The sequence below is a fragment of the Dendrobates tinctorius genome, unplaced genomic scaffold (genome assembly GCF_039654945.1).
Source record: "Dendrobates tinctorius isolate UK_male_01 unplaced genomic scaffold, ASM3965494v1 ptg000029l, whole genome shotgun sequence".
In the NCBI taxonomy this organism is placed as follows: Eukaryota; Metazoa; Chordata; class Amphibia; order Anura; family Dendrobatidae; genus Dendrobates; species Dendrobates tinctorius.
In genome coordinates, this window is record NW_027361697.1 from 36,907,912 (window position 1) to 36,931,951 (window position 24,040).

The 24,040-nt window shown below is 42.3% G+C and overlaps 1 protein-coding gene and 1 long non-coding RNA gene across 2 annotated transcripts in view; one reads left to right on the plus strand and one right to left on the minus strand.

The window, feature by feature from the left end:
* The window catches only part of RGS5 (regulator of G protein signaling 5), a 173,276-nt gene that overhangs the window by 101,501 nt on the left and 47,735 nt on the right, over positions 1–24,040 (minus strand). Inside the window, exons 2-3 of the mRNA XM_073571615.1 lie at positions 11,095–11,205; positions 3,372–3,433 (exon numbers count right to left, since the gene is read on the minus strand). Coding sequence (XP_073427716.1) covers positions 3,372–3,433; positions 11,095–11,205 — 173 coding nt within the window. The remainder of the gene's footprint in view (positions 1–3,371; positions 3,434–11,094; positions 11,206–24,040) is intronic.
* LOC141085946 (uncharacterized) overlaps positions 1–24,040 on the plus strand; it is a 111,219-nt gene that overhangs the window by 37,242 nt on the left and 49,937 nt on the right. The gene's annotated exons all lie outside the window — the stretch shown is intronic.

Below are 24,040 nucleotides of genomic sequence, written 5' to 3' on the forward strand. Positions count from 1 at the left end.
AAGGGGAAATACACAGTGAGTAGGGCTATACTGGAAGTTTCTAAACTCCGGGAAGCCTTGGTCCCAGAAGGGATTAGATTAGCAGGAAGCTTACACTGAATCACAGCAGAGAGAAGGATAACTCCCATTCTCCAGAGCAGACTGTAACCTGGTGAGAGTTGTAATATCTCCTCTGAACTGCATCTAAACTACAGTAAATGATAAAGTGACTTTCTGTTAGGGCTGGCGGAACGCACCAAATTATAACATAATAGTAGGTGCGTTCGCAGCCCGGGGTCCACCGTGTAGAGGTGGTACACTGCTGCTAAATAATGGCGGGGGAATCTAGTGGTGTGAAACCAGTCACACGTGGGTTACGTCACCCAATGTGAACAGGGGCGAACGCTGTTAATGCACAGAGCCGCACAACCGCTGAACGTAGATGCCGGAGCCTGTTAATCTCACAGAGCCCGGCCAAAAGAGCGCACAGTGTACGGCCACAGAACTCTACCCCAAGGACACGGGGTTAGAGTCCTTCTAGGCCCACTGAGCACGCGGCGGCGCTGCCGTGAACGCCGCTATAGATGCTGGCTATGGAGCACGTGCACTGAGGTGTGCCGAGTCCCTGGTGAGGACAGATGCCTGACTCAACCTCTGGCCTACCTACGCCTAAGCCTGGGTGCTAGCAGGCTAGGCTGTACAGCCCATGCGTACCAAGGGTAGGGGTTTCTTAATGAGTCATTCACCAGAGACAATCAAATGTGCCTGCATCACTCACTCCACATAGTCTGTAAGTACAGTCTTATCCTAGCGCATGGCCGAGCGGCCATGCGAACCTTTTATAGCCGCGAGCGTCCGGGACCTGCCTGGCTTCTCGGACGGGCCAATCCGAACAGGAGCAGGACCTGAACACGTGACCTTCAATCTCCAATGGGATATCACTCCACGGGTATGCTCAGTGGCCCGACATGGGGACTTAGTCCCTGGAGAATCTCGCTGATGAGCAGCATGTATTGCCATAGCTGTGCCAGAGGTGGCAGCAGCAAGCAAACCCACAGAGCTGGTCTGGGCAGAGCACCTGGACCGACGAGCCCGCTGAGCAACATCCTCTGCGGCTGGAGAGGAATGGGAGACCACTGGAAGTAAGGCTCGGGATTCTCGCTGTGCAGCGACAGAAATCCGACGCCTAATACTTTCCTTGCCTACTGCCTTATTACTCCGTGCCTTCTACTTCCATCACAATGTCTGGGGGCAAGCCCTGGTTGGAGAGGGTTAAAAATCTGCACTGCTATCACCATCTACTCCCCCAGGGATCATCTGCAGTGCCGGCTATACTACAGTCGAACACTCCAACTGGCATCACGAATCACTACATAAACTTTATCCCCATTCAATACTCCCTTTTTACATGACCGACTGGGGCCACGGACCGGGTCACTGCCACTGTGACATATCCCTTTAAGACGACCGTCCCGGTACCGAGTATCCCACGGCCTCTGGGGCGCATCATAATCATTTCCGATCGATGAGCTATGTACATTTGCAATCATTGCTGTGATCGGCCTTTCAGCTCATAGACTGATTGCATCGCTTATATGGGCCTAAAAATTATCATCGTCAGTCATACATCTTCCCCTGTTATGCTGCTAAGAAAAATGTAATGATATGGACAAACTTCCCACATCTCCTTGATTAGTTATGCAGATTCTTCTCATGTCACTGCATTGTTACTATTTTACTTCTGGTGGTGGAAAAATCTTTTTTTATTTCTGTATTCTATAAATTACAACCTGCTCTGACATTCCCTAATAGCTCAGTGTATTATTAGCTTGATTCCCAAGCAAAAGGTCACTGATTCGAATCCAGGAGTAGTCATAAAGAAGATTTCCCAAGAAAAGAGAAACGGCATTATCAAACTCATCGATAGGGGTCTCTCACATAAGAAAATTGCCAAACTGCATCATGTGAGCGCCAAGACAGATGGAAAAAATGAAATGAAGTTTGTCCATCCTTTCAAAAGCCAAGAGGTGGACGTCCAGGCATAATATTTGAGTTAACAGATCGGCTCATAACAAGGTCTATCAGTTCTGGCGTGACAAATCTCCAGTGGAGGTGGCTCCTATGCTTCATAATAGTGAGATCACAGACGTTCATGCATGCACCGTGAGATGATGTGGGTGTCTTGAAGTAAGAGTAGACCAAGACAGTCTTTAGTGTGATCTTGAATAAAGAGAGGGAGGAAAAGAAAGAAGTTACAGTGAGATGAAGAGAGTGCCCAGAGCGTGAGTTCCAAGGCATCCGTAGCAGAGAAGCTAAGTTTGGGCATATTGATATACTAACTCCTTTGATGGGAAATAAGGTGCGGAACAACGAATTGAGAATAGGATTCTCACCAACTGGACTGTAGTATTGTGCTGGATTATGGTGAAGCGTGAAGGGGGTTAAAATGGTAGATATATGGACCAAGTAAGTTAAGAGAAAGGAACTGTGTTTGTGTGTGAAGATGTTCATGTATTGTGAAGGAAACATTTATCAAGCTGTCTACTCGCTATCTACTGTACATAATCCCCACCAATTTATCGTTCAGTAACAGGTTTATTTTTGACTGGTGGTCTCCCTAATTGAATAGTTCAAAATCTGGTCCTAGCCAGCACAAGTAATTGGTAACAGGCGACCTATAAGGGCGTAGTGCCCCCATAGCACCACACACCCAGCTAGGACCCCCCACTTTCATGCAACATGCCAGGGCATAAAAGGCAAGTACCACGACAACAGCTACAGCCCAACCCCAAATTGCACAAACTGTATGGGTAACAAATGATCATATTAATGATCGCTCGTCTAAATACAGTTTGCAACCACCTATGTAAAAGGGTCTTTCAATTAGTACGATCATGTTCTCATTATGGCACATAATTTGCGGGGTAGATCATAGATCAGTATTTAATATGACAGAGACATTAAGAGTAATAATATGCTACACCGAAGAAATTTCTGAGCTATTGCAGGCATTTTACAGTTAGTCTTGCTAATTGGTGTGAAACACTAAAAAGTTGGAAGAGCAGTAGATTTTTCGTAATTTAGTCATCTTATTAATACCTAATGAAACATACGTGTAGTTTTACTACTAGCTAAACCAACATGAAACAGATCATATCTGGGTTTTGGAAGGCCCCTTTTAAACCTTTCCAGGAATCCAAACCAGGACAGGGTCATCTGAGAATATGGGACAGGAAGGTCTGGATTTTCCAGCTAAAGAAATATTCTGCTTGTGGGAAAACACATTGAGCTATATGGGGTCAATGGCATTGATCATAGTGATGCTAAGCCTTTACTGACGTGACACAGACAGGAAGCAGAGGAATGAGTAGAAGAGGGAGATGGATACTCACAGCTGTTCTGAAGGAGCTTCTCCAGAGAATCTTTCCACTGCATGGCCTCATCTACTGGTGGCCTAGTGAAAGAAACACCACACATGAACCATATGAGCTAATCAGGCTCCAGGTAATCATCCCATCAGCTTAAGGTCATGAACGGCTTCATTACCATTGCCCTGTAAAATGTTGTAATATACCATACCTCAATTTCATGGGTCTGTCAATTATCACAAAGCACCTGAGCCCTAGGACACAATTTGCCCTAAACCAAGATGTTTCATCCACCATTTTACACATTTTTTATTTTGGAAGGCAATGGCTTCCTTTGTTACTGCTTGTTGTGCATTTTCATCAACAGCATTCTTGCTCACTGTTTTTTTAACCGAGGTTTTAGTTGCTCGTATTTATTAGAAATCGAAATCCAGGTCATCCCAAGAGGTTAATTTACTTGTTTTGCAATTGTTTGTCTCCTCTAACATTGTTGTGGAACACTATGGAGTTGCACTGAGTAACATATTCCATTGGTGCCTATTTCTATTGTCTAGTTTCTAGTGTTTTTAGCCCGTTTTTGATTTTTACCAAATTTTATTTTTTGCCTTTCTTTAAGTCCATGTTACATTTATTTGATTGTTGTTGTATTTTATGTTCTCCAATATAGGCTTGATTTTTGTTTTCAAGATGTTTGCAACCGATTCCTCAATTACGGCTTTTTGAAAAGTCGCAACATTTTTTGTGCACATGCACTCCTGTCTCACCCTGGAGTAATTTTATAAGAAATTTTTATTGTAAGTTTGCAACATTTTATAGTGGCACATACAACATTTCACTTCAAAAGGCTCAAAACAGATTAAAAACAAAATGTAAAGAGGTTAAAGACAAAAAAAATTAAAAGTAACCTAAAAAAACACAAATCAAGAATAGGCCTATGGTCTGTTCCATTGTTTCTGGTTTGTAGAATTTCAAATGGGGAAACAGTTTGCAGGTTTTGTAGAAATAGTACGTATCTTACATTTTACTATTTTTTCTCCTTTAAAACACAGTAACATTATGATTAGAGTTGAGCGAATTTGTTCTGGTCCCCTCTTATTCGGCAAGCTATAGTGCTTACTGAATATGGTGCAGAGGGAACCCGGATACATGGAGCGCGCCGGCCCGAACAGCTGATCAGTGCCGCAGCTGCATGTGTCGCAGCTGTGTCACAGTCACAGCACATGCATGGAGAGCCCAACACACAGGCTCTCCATGCATGTGCTGTGGCTGTGACACAGCCGTGACACATGCAGTTGTGGTGCCAATCAGCTGATCAGCCGGCGCGCCATGTATCCGGGCTCCCTCTGCAGCTTATTCGGTAAGTGCTATAGCTTGCCGAATAAGAGGGGACCTGAACAAATTCGCTCATCTCTAATTATGATCTGTTAATGCAATATTCTTATTAAAAGTACATTTTAGAAGTGACATTTTGTTCATTGCCTTTGCACAGGATCCATTACCTGTAATAGTAATTGACATATTACCCTGAGGTTTCAGCCCACAGCAGCAGAGAAGCACAAAATTAGATGTTCTGTGGGATATCTCACAGTTGTCCAATAATTGCTTCACAATTAGATTAAAGAGGTACCATAGCCACAATATTAAATAAAGCAGTCTCATTTAGGGAGGTGTTCAGAGTAATGAGACGAGCACAGACATCATTTATATAGGGCTCCTGCAGTGTGCCAGCAGGAAGAAGCTAATATCACACATGAAGAAGTCATCGGCACGTGCACTAGTTCATGTAAGACATTCTAAATAAAAGTAATGGCTGAATATACATGATATTAACAATCAGTCCAGAAGGAAAAAAGGGCAGAATGTGTATAATGATAATAATACTAATAATGGTGAAAAAAGGCTTCTTAAAGGGGTTGCTCCACTACTAGGACAACCCCTTCTCACTCTGAGTGTTTGCCCCCGTTAAAATAAAAACACTTATACTGGTCTCTCATGTGAGTGCCATTCCAGCAGTGTCAGCACTCGCTTTCCCTGGGTGGGCTCACGTGAGGTTGTTATGTCACATGAGCCCTGCGCCCAATCAGTGCTGACGTCACTGTCCCCACCTTCGTACATGGACGGAATCAACAGGAAGTGAGCGGCCAGCCGCAGCTCTCACTTCCTCTTGATTACTTATATGTCTGAAAGCGGAAGTACCAGTTACTCGACGGTGCCTGCCCAATACAAACTTGAAGGCAATGTCCAGAGAGGGGTGGAACACTGAAGAGGAATGACGGCACTGGGAAAGCACAGGCACGAGGTTACCGGACAAAAACCCGAAGTCACAGGCACACAGTGACACTGGTGGAGGTGAATCACATAATAATAAAGTACGGAGGCAGCGTTATCATCTGAACAGCATCCTTCTCATAGCCTGGAAGAACTCATTTACATAAAGTAATAAAAGTGTATTTATCAACAACAAGGAATCTGATATGAGGCATACAGTGAGGACTTTATTCAGCAATCTACAACCTGTATGCCAATAAAAATAGGTTACATAGCTCAAAAGTGGTGACAGATGCCTTTTAAACAATACAACATTTCCTGATGATACGTTCCCTTTAAAGAGAAGGTTCATATAAAAACATTATCTGCATCATTTTGAATGCCAAATACAATACCATGCATCATACTACAGACCGTTTTTAGCGATCCCATTTATTTTGGCCTGCAACTATGATGAAGAGCATCATTGTATATACAGTGGGGAAAATAAGTATTTGATACACTGCAGATTTTGCATGTTTTCCCACAAACAAAGAACGGAGAGGTCTGTAATTTTTATCGTAGGTACACTTCAATTGTGAGAGATAGAATCTAAAAATAAAAATCCAGAAAATCACATTGTTTGATTTTTAAATAATTAAATTGCATTTTATTGCATGAATTAAGTATTTGATCAGCTACCAACCAGCAAGAATTCTGGCTCTTACTGGTCTGTTAGTTACTCTTTAAGAAGCCCTCCTACTCTGCACGCAATACCTGTATTAATTGCACATGTTTGAACTTGCTTTCTGTACAAAAGACACCTGTCCACACACTCAATCAATCACACTTGATGTGAGTTCATTTTCCCCTTCGTCACTGAGGTCTGGTGAACTCCCTATTCTGGTAAAGGAAGGTAATGAGCCTGATTATCAGGCACCTGAGTCTAATCATGATGACTGGCTGAGTGGAGTCACGGACTGGATATAAGGCTGCCGATGCCCTTCTGCTCTGCGGGTGATTTCTCTGTGGACTTCTAGGAAACCAGTCTGATTCCTGCTCCTCTAAAGCTAAGTTTTCTGCTTTGCCTTTTAGCATTTGTGTTTTGTTTTTGTTTGCCTTGCTTTTCTGGATTCTGCCATTCCCTGCTGGGGTGAGCTGATTCTTCTTTTGCCTGTTGCTCTGTCTTCAGAATATTCCTGAGTACTGACATAGTCTTTTTGAAGCCTAGCGTCTTCAGGGCCTTTTTCTCTGTCAGTCTGTTGGCTCTTATTTTCATAGGGTTTTTTCACGGATTGCAGACAGCAGCCTTCCTGTCCTTTCCTATCTAGTTAGCTTGGGCCCCGTCTTTGCTCAGTCTATCTTTCTGTCTGTGTTGTGTTCTTTCTTCTTGCTTCACCGTCATTATATGTGGGGGCTGCCTTTTGCTTTGGGGTCTGCTATGGGGCAGTTTAGATTTCCATTTCTGTCTTTAGGCTATTTAATTCTCCGGCTGTGATCGAGGGGTCTAGGGCATCGTAGGAACCCCCCACGGCTACTGCTAGTTGTGTTGATAGGTTCAGGGGTCTGCAATCCGATAGCTGCCAACCTCTCTGGTTTTCTGGACTTGGCTAGCATTTCTGTTTTTGCCTCCTACGGTGACTCAATCATAACACACACTCCAACCTCTCCACCATGGCCAAGACCAAAGAGCTGTCTAAGGCCAGCAGGGACAAAATTTTAGACCTGCACAAGGCTGGGATGGGCTACAGGACAATAGGCAAGCAGCTTGGAGAGAAGGCAACAACTGTTTGCACAATTATTAGAAAATGGAAGAAACACAAGATGACTGTCAATCTTCCTCGGTCTGTGGCTCCATGCAATATCTTGCCTTCAAGTGTAAGGATGATTCTGAGAAAAGTCAGGAATAAGCCCAGAACTACATGGGAGGAACTGGTCCATGACCTGAAGAGAGCTGGGATCAGAGTTTCAAACATTACCGTTAGTAACACACTACGCCGTCATGGATTAAAATCCTGCAGCACAAGAAAGGTCCCCCTGCTCTCGCCAGCACATGTCCAAGCCCGTATAAAGTTCACCAATGACCATCTGGATGATCCAGAGGAGACATGGGGGAAGGTCATGTGGTCAGAAAAGACCAAAATAGAACTTTTTGGTATCAACTCCACTAGCCGTGTTTGGAGGAAGAAGAAAGATGAGTAAAACCCCAAGAATGCCATCCAGCTGTGGAGCATGATGTGGGAAACATCATACTTTGGTGGTATTTTTCTGTAAAGGGGAAAGGACGACTGCACCGTATTGAAGGGAGGATGGATAAGGCCATCTATTGTGAGATTTTGGCCAACAACCTCCTTCCCTCAGTAAGAGCATTGAATTTGGGTCATGGCTGGGTCTTCCAGCATGACAATGACCCGAAACACACAGTCAGGGCAACTAAGGAGTGGCTCTGTAAGAAGAATTTCAAGGTCCTGTAGTAGCATAGCCAGTCTCCAGACCTGAACCCAATAGAAAATCTTTGGAGGGAACGGAACTCAATGTTGCCCAGTGACTGTCCTGAAATCTGAGAGATCTGGAGAAGACCTGTGTGGAATAGTGAGCCAAAACCCCTGTTGCAGTGTGTGCAAACTTGGTCAATAACTACAGGAAACCTCTGTAGCTGCAAACAAAGGTTTCTGCACCAAATATTAAATTATTTTCTATTGTATCAAATACTCATTTCATGCAATAAAATGCAAATGAATGATGTAAAAATCCTACAATGTGATTTTCTGGATTTTTTTAGATTCTGTCTCTCACAGTTGAAGTGTACGTACGACAAAAATTACAGACCACTCTATTCTTTGTAGGTGGGAAAACTTGCAAAATCGACAGTGTGTTAAATACTTATTAGCCACTGTATAGTCTAAGGGTCCAATGTGGCGCCCCCAGGAGTATGGTCACCACAGTGGCTTTGCCTTCCTCCAGGGGAGGGTAATGCCAGGCTTGGAGGCAATGATGGGTCTCTCTCGCAGTCAATCCATACATGCAACACAGTTCCACTCCAGGCCAGCAGGGGGAACTCTGAACCAGGATTAAGGGGAGGGGTGCTCCCTGAGGGTCAAGAGGAAGGAGTGGTCAGTTAGTCTGCGGAGGGTGAAGTGTGCAGACATGGAGAGAGAAGCTGGAGGTTGAGCTAGGAAAGGAGAGCTCCCTCGCAGTGAGAGCGCAAGAACTGGAGCCTGGTCTCCACGGCTGTATGGATACTAACGGTCCTACAGCAGATACCAGAGGAGTAGGAGGCTGTAAATGCCCTACTCCCATCTAAGACTTGAGGCACAACAGCAGCTAGGATAGAGAGCCAGGACTCAAGAGAGGAGTCCCCGAGAGAGGCTACAGCTGTCTGCCGTGCAAGTAAGGTTCTTGGGAACATCTGACAGGAGGAACTTCAGAGTAACTTAGTACTGGAGTACTTCATTCAAGCAAGCGCTAGGAACGAGACTGCACAGCCCGTCTGCTGGGAGAGAATCCCTGAGTTGCCTCCAGGCTAACCTGCTTAGTTACCATCTGTAATCGGGACCCTGGACTGCAGTTATCAAGTAAAGGTACAGAAATTGCACCCCACTGTGTCTTGTCTGCTTCCTAACCTTACGGCACTGCTACATCACCATGCCAACCACCTCTACACTGCCCTGGGACTATAGCTTCACCTGTGGGGAGCTTTTACATCCTTGCTGCACCCTACCATCAGTCCCAGTGGATCTGCATGCAGCGTCGGCTTAACACCTCCCTTGCCGAGCACCACAGGTGGTGTCACGAACCATTCCATTCCACTAACTACATTCCGCCATTGACTTGGGCTCCCAGGGCCATGGTCCGGGTCACTGCTGCAGTGAAACATTCCCCTGACACCGGCCCGGTACTGAGTACCTCACGGCCCTGGGAGGGCAACCCACCTATTCATCAAGATCAATATTGTTCACACCAATCTTGTATAGTGGGTGTGATGGAGTCAGGCACTCCTGATTCATGAAGAGGTGCATATCTGAATCTGGAGCATCTGATGAGTGGCATGTGACTCTGTGTACCACACCAGAAATCTTACCCCAGTCAGGTGCTGGAGTATAATTTCTATGGTAGATAATATCACTGTCACGATTCCTCCTATGTGAGTGTCTGGACACGGTGAATGATAGTTCTGATGTCCAACCTAGGAATAAGTTGTGCTCAGCTATCAATATGATGACGGACAGCTCATTCATCTAATTTGATGCTGGAGTGTGCTGAGCTGCCTGTTTTTGGAGTGACAGTTTAGCCGTCCAATCAGGACCAGGGTGTGTCAGGGCTTCATTTATGTGTCTCCTGTTCAGAGTAATAACTTGGCTATTCAACCAGCTCTCTGTCTTTGATTGCTGCCAACTGTAGCTTTGCCCATGAGGTGTGTGCTTGTTCTGTGCTCCTTGTGTGATTTTCTGATATTTGCTGCTCGACATAGGATTTGTCTTGACCATCCATTTGTATAAACCTTTGGTCGTGATCGGCTACTTTCTTGGAATATTGATCTCGGACTATTTGCTTACTATGCCTTCATCTCACCTCTCTGTCTATGAAGTACTCTCTTGGCTTTTAACCTATGACTTCTTGACTACTCAGTCTCATGGCTTTTATATGAGTAGTGACTAGAGTCAGAGCCGTTGCTCATCTTGAATTATATGAACTGTGGCATTCCGCCTTCTCCACACCCTGTTCTGCCCTAGCTTCCCCCATTTTGGCAGATCGAGGAGAAATCAGCATGTTCTTGAAAATTTTTATCGCAACTAAGTTGCACCTAAATTTTATGACTTTTCAAAACTTTTACACCAGAATTCTGGTATGAAAACTTAAATGAGTAGGGTCCTAGGCTTCTACATTCCATAGACTGTGTCAGCGACACAGATAAAGCTGTCATGTTAAACTCATTGGATGTTGAAAAGATTCTTCATCAAATATGAGTACATTTTTAGATTTTCTTGTGATTTCCAAGGAATAAACACTGCAGAATTAGATGGACTTAACATTTTTTCACCTTAAAATATAACAAGGGAGCAGGTCTAACACTGATTCCGACTCCTAAGCCCAGAATGAGCAAGAATGAAAGTAAATATTTTCCCACAAACCTATATATGAATCTGCTCAGCCCTGCCTGCTCGATAACCTGATGTCTACAGATGAGACTTCATGACAGGTTTCCTTTAACTTTTATACGGGTGTTCCCATTTTATGCATATGTACTTACTTAAAAGTTCTGAACTTTTTTCTTTTTTTTTTTTTACACAAAAGTCTATAAAAGTAGTCAAGAGTTGTGAAACCACTCAACAATTTTGAATTAGATACACTTAAAATGTAATGATATGAAGCTCTAACAATATACTAATTTCTATCCTTGGACTGAAGAGATGGTCACAGGTGACACATGAAGAAGAGAATTAATTTTGTAATATGGAATACATGACTAGGTAATTTCATTTCATAAGTAGATACCTACTTAGGTGCCTTGATTGTCTTCTCAGGCTTCTCAGGGTATGGGATAATTAGGTCGATAACAGCATCTGGCTTTTGAAGAAGGGTTCCAAGTTTAGTCTTGATTTCTTTGGCCCTAGAGATAAGAAAAATTCAACAACTGTAGTTACTTCAATACATCATATACTGTATATTGATCTAATATTCTTTTTTGCATCTTATTTTCAACATTACCCATAGAACTCCACAAGGCCCAAAACATGTGGCAGAAAAGAATTACTAGAGTAATAATTACTTCCCAAAGTATAACATTGTGTTTCTTAAAGAACACACAAAATGAATAGAAGACATAATCACACTTTATTTATGGAACATTACAGATTGGAAGTTTTAGCACTTTATGTACAGTACCTTCAGAGTCATAGTGAAATATTACAGTAATTAGGAAATTCCATAAATAACAGTTTGCTTTTCATAATTTTTTATTTAATTCTGCGATTGTGGTGCTACTTTTCTCGGCGAGTGACATGATATTGTTTTTTAAAATTAAATACCATTTACAAATACACACACTTTTCCCAAAAGCATGTATCTGTAACATGGTGCGGGGCAGTAGCCACGGACAAGGCACTCTTCAGAGGTATCCCAGCACGTTGCAAGAAAGTCGAGGTCCTGAATTGTTGTGTCGACATGTGTTGTGAGGGCATTATGCCCATGCAGGCTGCAAGTAACCATTACTGCTGGTTTGCCATGACCAGATGTTTCACTGTTCAATGATGGAGTCGATCATTCAAAAAAAAAAAAAGCCTCTTTACTAAATAACTTGGTAGGGAATATATACAAGGGATAGCGAGCACAAAGTCTTATGGACATTTCCTTTGTAACATGAAGCACTTTCCACACAGTATCATTCCTCTGTAGTTTACGCCAGGGATCTCTATGTCCGCTGTTTCACCCTACTTCACCAGAACCCAGCTTTAACGCTACAGTCCTGATCAAAAAGTATCCTTTACTTGGTCAGCTGTTCCGCTTCCTAGTCCTTCCACTACTGGTGCACTGGAATGTCCGCTCGGGCTCCTTTGCTGGTCCCCTGCATTCAGTCCTGTTTAGGCCCATTACCTCTCAGCGTTACAAGCCCAAGGTCTGGTGTCTAGGCATCCTCTCCTAGGACTCGTCTCCGGAAGGCCACTTTGTCTCTCTGTCACTTTTCTTCAGGATATCGCTATCTCTTCTCTCTGGTCTCTGATCATCCAGGGACACCTTTGTAAACGGCACTGCTCACTATGTACTCCAGAAACCATCTCCCTTCCTAGCTGAAGTCAGTCACTTTCTTTAAGACTAATCCCAGGCATTAACTCAAAATTTACCCTACAGTCAACTATCTACATATTGTACAGGAGCACAAAACACAGGTGAACACCACAATACAATTCACATTACAGAATATTTACAATGACTTGCAAAAGCATTCACCACCTTGGCTGTTTATCTATTTTGTTTCTTACATTACAACCTGTGTTCACATATTTTTGTAATCCGATGTGTGCATGATGCATCAGCACTAAATAGTCTTAGTTGGTGAAGTGAAGTGAGAAAAATATAGGCATAAATCAAACTTATAAGATCACATAACTAAAAATTGGCATGTGCATTTGTATTCACATCTTTTGCTATGAAACACCTGCAAATTCCTGGTTCAAGCAATTACCTTCATAAGTCACATGGTTAGTGACAGGAAGTCAACCTGTGTGCAATCTGATGTCACATGTCTGTCAGTACATACATTTTACCTTTTCCGAAAGGCCACAGAGGCTGCAACACCATTAAGGCACCACTAACACAACACAAACACCATGAAGACCAAGGAGATCTCCAAACAAGTCAGGGACAAAGTTGTTGAGAAATACAAATCAGGGTTGGGTTCTAAAAAATATCCCAATCTCTGATGATACAGCTTATTAGCTGATCCTAGAATTCTCTGTTGTAGGTTTTTAAGTGGTAGATTTTTAAGTATTTAATATCTGAACGACTCCCAAGAGGATCTGACAACTATATTGTCTACAGCAGCACTAAATGGCTTATTTGGCTCCTGGTCATAATGGCCAACTTTACTAATCCTATTGGCAACTGCTGCCCTGCTTAAACCCGACTGTCTCTTCAAGGAAAACAACTGAACTCTGCGGTATTGTCTGCTTCATTTTTTTTATAAATTGTCTCAGTCGTTTCCTTGTAGCAATTCCTTTTACATGTAATTTTACTGCTGTCCAGCAAATCTCTGAAAGGCTAAACATGAAATAGTTTCCATAAGTGTTTTGGATTACATCCTACAAATATCTCAAATTTCTGCAAAGTTATCTAGTTCCACCCAATCTAGGATAATATTTTGCTAACATCCACAACACCTGGAATCTGGTTAAATTTCTTACACATATGATTTTTGGGACCCAGAAAGAACACTAAACCCTATTTCACCATATATAGAAAATTTTGGACATGTTCAACTGATTAGTTTTGGGAAGGATGCAATATAATATATCAGAGACCTATACAGACAATAGTGGCTCCACTGGACACTTTCAACCCTCAGGCAATTTGTCTATATGGGCATGCAGGTCATAGGAAGTGGAATAAAATGATACTTTGATATCTGTGATCTGATATCTTATTCCAGAGAAATCTATGCTTTTCTTAATATGTAAATGAGCTGTTAAGATCTATGGGTCAGACATCAATCTCTGCCTCTAGAGCTTATATTACATGAAAGAGGGTGTTACCAGTCTGAGACATGTAATGACTGACAGTCAGCTCTTCTGCTCTATATGTCTCACACTGGTGACATCCACTTGTAATTAAAATAAGCTCTGGAGGCAGATTCTAATGGAGATCTATGTCCAACCTATAGATCATAGCACCTAATTTACATATTAAGAAAAACGTGAATTGCTCTGGAATAAAACTTCTGATTGCTGATATCATGGTATCAATTTATTCAACTTCTTTTATTTTATTCAACTCTTTATGACCTATAGGCCCATGTAGATGGCTTAGAAGTGTTGATCTTACTGAAAGATTCCCTTTGTAGTACATATATGACGCTAGGTACAATTACAAGAGTAATTGGAGTAGGAGTGGGCTATGCTATAAGATTAAACAGAAAAAAATCTACGCAATGGTTTTGCCATAAACAGTTAGTAAAAAGATGAAAACATTTCAGAGCCACCTGGTCATATTATGTCTTGGTACTGATGCAATAGCCATATCAATTATGCCTTCATACTCCAGGATCTCTTGTGTATCAAACGGGTCCTTTTACAACCGAGGGAAACCCAGAAGGTTCAAACATCCAACTTCATGTAGAAAAACAGGAAGGATTACCCAACCTTCATCTTGTATATCTAAGGCTGTTGAATTTGCATTCATCCAGTACCTGACTCTATCATTACCTTCTCCAAAAAAACACAACCGAGAGTGAACTAAATGTTTGTGAGCTGCAGTTGTTAGACAAAATTAATATGTCAATTACGTCAAGAACTAGTGAAACCTGGCATAAACATCCCTGCACCAGATGTGAATATATCCACTTTTTTCATAATGTTTAACAGTTCATTCTTCTTCTACAATCTTCTTGTTGGAAGGCTCCCAGTAAGATAAGCTGAATACATGAAATGATGTTTGAACCATCTGCAATCTATAGTAAATTCTGTAAAAACTTAAACGCATGCATTAAATTTCCTTGTAGCGCCACAATGGGAGAAATTAGGCATTACACAATCTATACTGCAATTCAGTGGCCTTGGCTGTTCAATCCAAGGTCCTTGCAGGTCCTTTAGCGCAAGAAATGCCCTTTGTAGCTATCTCTTTAATCTGGCTCTATTAGGGCCCATTCATACTGCACTTTGTCCAACGTTCAGTGATCCCGTCAGAGTATATGTCCAAACCACCTTCACGAAACAGCACTCATGCATGTGCGCCAATGGGGCCATTGACTATAATATAGAAGGGTTAATGGTTTGCCTTTAAATGCCTAACTGCCATGTGCTCTGTCATGCATAATTTTCAGATGTATACGGCTACTGGAATCGGACACTCAGTCGTAGTTTACTGAGTCTTGGTGTCCATCTCCAATAGGCGTATATGCCCGAAAATGATGCATGACAGCACACGTTACCATTATAGGCAATGGCCCTGTAGCACATACGCCCAAGTCCCTTTTTGCGGGAGTTTCGGCCATAAGCCCTGAAAGGACCAACAAACGTGGGATAAAGCAGAGTGTAAAAGTACCCTTACATGAGTGTTCAATAATAGTCTTCCATAGAAAATAAAATAGCCATTTAAATGGAGCAGGATTTAATCCCACAAAATATTTTTAAAGGGAATCTGCCAGCAAGATTTAACCCCACAAACTATGTATATGTGTATTTAGCTTTAAAAAAAAAATCAAATCTAGCAATGCCTTTACATGCTCAGTTCCCCCATTACTGAGAAATCATAATTTCCATTGATATAAAAATAGGGTTGTAGATCGAAGGCCTCTGTTAATCCAGCTCCTTTGCCTGAATCCACACAGCATAGAAACTATTAGTCAAGCAGGAGGGGGTGGTACTGGGCGGGGAATAGAGCTGGAGTGACAGAGGCTTCAGATCAGCATCCCAATTTGCATATCAGCTGAAACACTGATTTTTCAGTAATGAAAGAATGGACTGGTCATGTAAAGTTATTGCTCGACTTGTCTTTGAAAGAGCAACATACACATATAACTAGTTTTGTGGGTTAAATTTTGATGACAGATTCCCTATAAAGTTCAGAAAGGATAGATGACCAAGAAGAACTATTTTGACCCGAGGAAACATCAAATATCATATAAACACGCCAAAGAAAGGCATTTACAAGTCCAAAAATTACAAATAATAGAAAAACATTAGGAAGAAAGTTTCCATAACTGGACCTATATCCATTCTTCCAGATAAACAGCTGCTATTTTCAGAAATGTTGTTTATTTATCCACAAATGACCGCATTAAAGGAAGAATTTTGCTAGGTTGAGACCACACAGCTTAAGCTTCTCGTTCAATTAATCTTTCAAAAACTAAACATTTTATAAGTTTTTCTGATGAAATGGAGCAACAGGTTTAAAAGAGACGGAAGCAATCTTGATACAGAGATGTATGCAGTACGTGACTTTTACAAGGTAGACGACAAGTTATGAAGTGGCACCTTTGACAAATTACATTTGATCACTCTTTCATCTATTTTGTATTTTTTTCTGCTTTCTTCCATCCAATACTTTTTTAATCTGATGTGTTCTGATGATCTTTATTTCTGATGTACCTGGATGTCATGTGTAGAATCTGTGAAGAACTCAAAACAATCTTTTGTGGCCAAACTCACCACTAAAGGTATAATTATAGAAGGTTAAGAGGCAGTAGTCACATCCAGACTCTGGTGTCTTAAGGGCAGTGCTAGGGCTTTCCTCTAAGCCTTAGGTCCTGGTGGGCACACAGACTCCTGGCATTAACGCAAAAAAACTGGAAGGCATGTGAGCAGCGAGGACTTGGCACACTCTGGAATCTCAGGAGCAGCAGAATGGATGAAGTGGAACTCAGCAGGGAAGGAAGCAAGGAAAGCATACTATGCACAAAAGGTGGTGCACGCCAAACATAGAAGTCTAGAAGCCTAAACCCAAAACACAGGTGTGTGTGTCAGTGGGCCTTAAAATAGGTCTAGGTAGATGATATCATAGATCCACACTGGGCAACCTAAAAACCCCAACGTGGAGTACAACAGAGGGCAGCAGATGCAGGAGAAGGGAATGAATAAAAGGATACCCAGGCCAGATGTGCAACAGGCAGGTGAAAGTCCTAAAATTGTCATTAAAGGAAATAATTTTGAGACTTCTCCACACCACCAAAGACCCTCATACACATTAAATGAAATTAGTCCAGGCCCACCAAAATCTCCACCATCTGATGTGCCTGGAGGCCTTCTGACACTACCTTAACTCATGATGTCTGGGGAGAGAAGGATCGAGCTGTTTGAATTTCAATGCCCTGTCATGGTTGGTTTTCTCTTTTCTCCCCTATAAAAAGACATAAACACTTTGCTCAGCCAAGCGCTCGTGTGTATGGAGTTGAGAGAGATAGCTTTTTGCCAAATGAGGACATATAATTGTTGGTTGAAAAGCTCTCCTGTGTATGACTAGCTTAAGGGGCATCTAGGAGTTCAAAACTACCCGATCTTCTGCCTAACTAAGCCGAAAATAGGGGCTAATAGGGTCCTGTGATATCATATCAGTCTGTTGTCAGAGGATCCATCAAAAAATATTTTGGGAAATGAAATATCTATAAAATAAATGATCACATGACAAAATAGTAAACATAATTCACTTGGCTCAGTGTAATTTGTGTGCGCAAATTAGCTATTAGTAAAAAGTCTTTGAATTGAGGCCAGATACGTGCAATATGTAAGGCCAGGGGACCTGAAAGGAAACAATAGACGGGCACAGATTGTTATGAGCAAGGTTTCCTTTATGCCTGTGCCACCCAGTCTGTACATTGCAAAATAGGAAATGCTCTGATCAAAAGCTCAATCGTAAAAATGGCCTTCTATTCACCAACCACTCTCAAAGGAAACAAGATCCAGAAGGTCAAGCTGTTACTGCTGATGTGGACTGCTAATGCACATATTGTTTGCAGCCTGTGATGAAACAGGCATTACATAATGGCACTTTCTTTTGGCGTCTGGAAATCTTAGAAGGTCTTGACCGTTTGATAATTCTGGGCAAAAACTGACCATAATCTGGTTGGATTAACTATTCAGGAAAGTGTTGAAAAGTTACCTTTAGAATGCCTCTAATTTTACAAAGTGATAGACAAAAGAGAACTCAATGTAGTAGGATCATAAATTTGGGATGTTGGAAGAGCAGTACAGGATTACAATACAGGCTGCTTACTCTTGGCTTACTAGGAAGATTGAGCATCAGGTTGAAAATAAATCTTTTGCCATTGTAAAGGCAATCAAAAGTAAATCTACTCTCCCTTCCAAATTGGTTTCTGCAAATGAACTAAAATAAGTGTGCACACAATTCATCTGATATTGCAACACATTCATCCATCCATGGCGTTGTTTTATGATGTACAGACTTTGTGTTCTCTCTCATCATCAGCCCCTGATGACAGCGTTTACTCACTTGCAATGTGCGGGAAGTGTCCGCTGAGGCTTCACCCGGCTGATAATCACAGCAAATTGATGCCATATGGGATAAATATGTAGGATGCTAATATTACTCAAATCTAGCTAGACAGGAAAAAATGTTCACATATGCAAACTTTATAGTGAAAGCATTGCCAAATTACTGCAGAAGAAATGTCAGCAACAAACTTATAGGAAAATTAAGGAACAGAGGAGATTCACTGCAAACTCAACTTGACATATGGAACACAATGTGCAAAAGCAAATTTATCAAAAAGGTATGGCTTCATTTACAAGAAGAAGGTTACACTGCAGCTAAAGACCACTGCAGCCCTGGGCTTTCCACTGTTTTCTTGCACAATTATAGACAAACTGCTATTTCACCTGGAAGATTAAATGATTGTGCAAGGAAACAGCAAATAGAGCCCAAATGGATCTCAGACAACCTAAAGTAAAATAAATATTTGATTTTTCCAATTATTGTCATTTTCTCAATCACCAGCCACTTTTCCATAGTGATCCTACCGGAACAAACCATTTTCGGTCACCGCACTCCTGTGATTCGTACTGATACAAAAGTGGTGGAAACATAAACAACGGTAACAATGAAAAGAAGCAGGCCGTGGCTTCATTTGGAGACCATTAACGTGAACCTAAGGTCAATTCACTCAGAATTAGTGCTGGAGCAGATGGTTGTAGATTGTCCCATCAGAGAGAGTGGTTGATTACGCAAAAGTCACTCTGATCAAACTCTGATCAGAGTGTGATCTGATTCTCTCGGATGAGAAGATGGAGAAAAAAGTCCCCATCTTCTCCATTCTGTTAGTCCGTGAAAAACGGACATCAATCAGATGTCATCTAAGTGCAGTCCGATATTTTACATGGACTCATTAACTTGCATGGCTGAGTGCAACCTGAATATCAGATCATATTTGGGCATGCTGCAAATTCTTCCCGTGACCTACTCTGAGGAAAAGATCGGAGAAATGCGAGGCCCCATACATTAACCTTTGCCCCAGTATTTTGTTGGATCACACTTATGGAGCGCCCCGTAGGGCCTTAGGTTACTCGGTACCGGGCCCGTTAACTTCAATGGAGGATGTCACGGTGGCAGTGACCCGGTCCGTGACCCTGGGCATCCAGTAATAAAATTGAGGAAAGTTGTGTGATGTTGAAATGTGATGCCACCTGCTGGTATTCTGGTCAGAGGCGACCAGTGCTGCGGTGTTGTTCCCCTGAGACTGTTGGTGTGTCGCAGCTGAGGTGAAAATGGCTCTCCACAGGTAGAGCAGGTCCCCAGGGCAAAGATATTTGATTAATAGTTCAGATGGCGGTGAACGTTGGGGTGCAGAGAAATAAGAGAAGGACACAGAGAGGTGCAGTTTCTTTACCTTCTACTTGCAATTAGTTGCAATCCGAAGTACCACATACAAGTGATGGATTGAGTCCGGCTCGCCTGGAGGCATTCATGGGATCCACCCTGCCAGGTCGGGGTTTGGGACCTTCTTTCTGCACTTTGTGTGTGGGTCTCTGCAGTTTATAACTATAGTAACATAGTAACATAGTAACATAGTAATTAAGGTTGAAGGGAGACTTTAAGTCCATCTAGTTCAACCCATATCCTATCCTAACTTGCCCTAACATGTTGATCCAGAGGAAGGCAAAAAAAACCCATGTGGCAACAGTAAGCTTCACATTGGGGAAAAAAATTCCTTCCCGACTCCACATACGGCAATCAGACTAGCTCCCTGGATCAATGCAATATTAAGGAAACTAGTGTATATACCCTGTAATATTATACTTTTCAAGAAAGGCATCCAGTCCCTTCTTAAATTTTAGTAGTGAATCACTCATTACAACATCATATGGCAGAGAGTTCCATAGTCTCACTGCTCTTACAGTAAAGAATCCGCGTCTGTGAGTATGCTTAAACCTTCTTTCCTCCAGACGTAGAGGATGCCCCCTTGTCCCCGTCACAGGTCTAAGAGTAAAAAGATCATTAGAAAGGTCTCTGTATTGTCCCCACATATATTTATACATTGTAATAAGATCACCCCTAAGCCTTCGATTCTCCAAACTAAATAACCCCAAGTGTAATAACCTGTCTTGGTATTGCAGACCCCCTAGTTCCCTAATAACCTTGGTCGCTCTTCTCTGCACCCGCTCCAGTTCAGCTATGTCTTTCTTATACACCGGAGACCAGAACTGTACACAGTATTCTAAGTGTGGTCGCACTAGTGACTTATATAGAGGTAAAATTATGTTCTCCTCATGAGCATCTATGCCTCTTTTAATGCATCCCATTATTTTATTTGCCTTTGCAGCAGCGGCTTGACTCTGGCCACTAAATGTGAGTTTGTCGTCCACCCATACACCCAGGTCTTTTTCAGTGACTGTTTTGCCCAGTGTTTTACAATTAAGCACATAATTATACAACTTGTTCGTCCTACCCAAGTGCATGACCTTACATTTATCCCCATTAAAGCTCACTTGCCATTTATCAGCCCAAGCTTCCAGTTTACACAAATCCTCCTGCAATATAAAATTGTCCTCCTCTGTATTAATTACCCTGCAGAGTTTAGTGTCATCTGCAAATATTGAAATTCTACTCTCTATGCCCCCTACAAGGTCATTAATAAATATGTTAAAAAGAAGCGGGCCCAAAACTGACCCCTGTGGTACCCCACTGCTAACCGTGACCCAGTCCGAGTGTGCTCCATTAATAACCACCCTTTGTTTCCTATCCCTGAGCCAGCTCTTAACCCACCTACACATATTTTCCCCTATCCCCATTGTTCTCATTTTATGTATCAACCTTTTGTGTGGCACCGTATCAAAAGCTTTTGAAAAGTCCATGTACACCACGTCCACTGCATTCCCTTGGTCCAGTCCGGAACTTACCTCTTCATAAAAGCTTATCAGATTAGTCTGACAGGAACGGTCTCTTGTAAACCCATGTTGATATTGGGTCATAAGGTTATTCTTCTCCAGATACTCCAGTATAGTATCTCTTAGAAAACCCTCCAGGATTTTACCCACAGTTGAGGTTAAACTTACAGGCCTATAATTTCCAAGTTCAGTTTTTGTCCCCTTTTTGAATATTGGCACCACATTTGCTATACGCCAGTCCTGTGGTACAGACCCTGTTATTATGGAATCTTTAAAGACTAAAAATAGTGGTCTATCAATGACTGTGCTTAATTCCTGCAGTACTCGGGGGTGTATCCCATCCGGGCCCGGGGATTTGTCAATTTTAGTGATTTGTAGATGCCGCCGTACTTCCTGCTGGGTTAAGCAGGTGACATTTAATGGAGAATTTTTATCCCTGATCATGTTATCCATCATGGGATTTTCTTGTGTAAATACTGTTGAAAAAAAGTCATTTAGCATATTGGCTTTTTCCTCATCCTCATCCACCATTTCACCCAGACTATTTTTAAGGGGACCAACACTATCATTTTTTAGCTTCTTACTATTTATGTAGTTAAAGAATATTTTGGGATTATTTTTACTTTCTCTGGCAATGAGTCTCTCTGTCTCAATCTTTGCTGTCTTGATTTGCTTTTTACAGAATTTATTTAATCTTCTGTATTTATTTAATGCCTCATCACTACCTACTTGCTTTAATTCTCTAAATGCTTTATTTTTATCTCTTATTGCACCCCTTACAGCTCTATTTAGCCATAGTGGTTTCCTCCTATTTCTCGCATGTTTATTCCCATACGGTATATATTGTGCACAGATCCTATTCAGGATGCTAATAAACGTCTCCCATTTTCTTTGTGTATTTTTATGTCTCAGGATATCGTCCCAGTTAATTGCACCAAGATCATCTCTCATCCGTTGGAAATTTGCCTTCCTGAAGTTTAGTGTCCTTGTAACCCCTCTACTACACATCTTATAAAAGGATACATGAAAACTTATTAATTTGTGATCACTATTACCCAAGTGACCCCCAACCCTTACATTTGATATGCGGTCTGGCCTGTTGGATAATATTAGGTCTAGCAGTGCCCCCCCTCTTGTTGGGTCCTGAACCAGTTGTGAAAGGTAATGGTCTCTCATAGTAGTCAAAAACCTATTACCTTTGCTGGAACTGCAGGTTTCGGTTCCCCAATGTATTTCAGGGTAGTTGAAGTCCCCCATAATAATGACTTCTCCTTGAGTCGCTGCTTCATCTATTTGCTTTATGAGGATATTCTCTGTAGCTTCCATTATTTTTGGAGATTTATAACAAACCCCTATCAGTAATTTATTATTTTTCCCCCCTCCCCTTATCTCTACCCACAGGGACTCTACATTTTCATTAGATTCATATATATTATCACGAAGGATGGGTTTTAAGGATGATTTTACATATAAACACACGCCTCCCCCTCGCTTATTTGTACGGTCATTTCTGAACAGACTATAGCCCTGTAAATTAACTGCCCAGTCATGGCTCTCATCCAGCCATGGCTCAGATATCCCCACCATGTCATAATTATGTTCCAACAACATTAACTCCAATTCCTCCATTTTGTTGGCGAGACTTCTGGCATTAGTATACATGCACTTTATGTATCTCTCTGTACCTCTATTCTTTCTTAAATTATTAACTATTCTAACCCCACCCCCCATGCCACCCCCACCCCCAATGTCATTATTTGTGCCCAGGTCTCTATCTGCACTGTCTTCCCCTCCTATAAAAGGAATACCCTCCCCCCCCGTCCCTAGTTTAAACACTCCTCCAACCTTCTAGCCATTTTCTCCCCCAGCACAGCTGCACCCTCCCCATTGAGGTGCAGCCCATCCCTAGCGTAGAACCTGTAGCCAACTGAGAAGTTGGCCCAGTTCTGCAGGAACCCAAACCCCTCCTTCCTACACCAATTCCTGAGCCACTTATTAACCTCCCTAATCTCCCGTTGCCTCTCTGGCGTGGCACGTGGTACAGGAAGTATTTCCGAAAATACCACCTTGGAGGTCCTTGCTTTAAGCTTACAGCCTAATTCCCTGAAATCATCTTTAAGGACCTTCCACCTACCTCTAACTTTGTCATTTGTGCCAATGTGCACCATGACCGCTGGATCCTCACCAGCCCCTCCCAGTAATCTGTCAACCCGATCAGCGATGTGTCGGACTCGAGCGCCAGGTAGGCAGCACACCGTTCGACGATCCCTGTCTTTGTGACAGATTGCCCTATCTGTTCCCCTAATAATTGAGTCTCTCACTACCAGAACCTGTCTGGCCTGCCCTGCTCTCCTATTTCCCCCCTTACTGGAGAAGACGCTCCTCCGGCTTTCAGAGGACATGCCTTGCTGCAGCAGTGCTACTCCTGCACTAACACTCCCCTCATCTGCCAACTTTGCAAACTTATTGGGGTGTGCCAGATCAGGACTAGCCTCCCTGGTGCTCTTCCCTCTACCCCGCCTTCTAACTGTCACCCAGCTAGCTGCTTCATTGTCCTGCAGCTCCAACCTAGCATCCCCCCCTCATCTATCCCATTGAGCGTCTGCTCAGTGAGCAGAAGACTCCTTTCCATATTGTCTATGGATCTCAGTGTTGCCAGCTGCACATTTAGATCCAGTATCTGGGCTTCCAAATGCACAACGTGCTCACATCTTGCACAGCAGTATGCACCCTCGACCGGCTGTTCAAGGACTGCATACATGCGGCAAGACGTGCACTGGATGGCATTGGCAATAGTGGAGCACATCCTAATGGGGATTGCACCAGACAATAAGATAAGCAAAAATAAATTAAAAAAAAAAAAAAAAAAGTATTACTATAACAGTAATTCAGTAA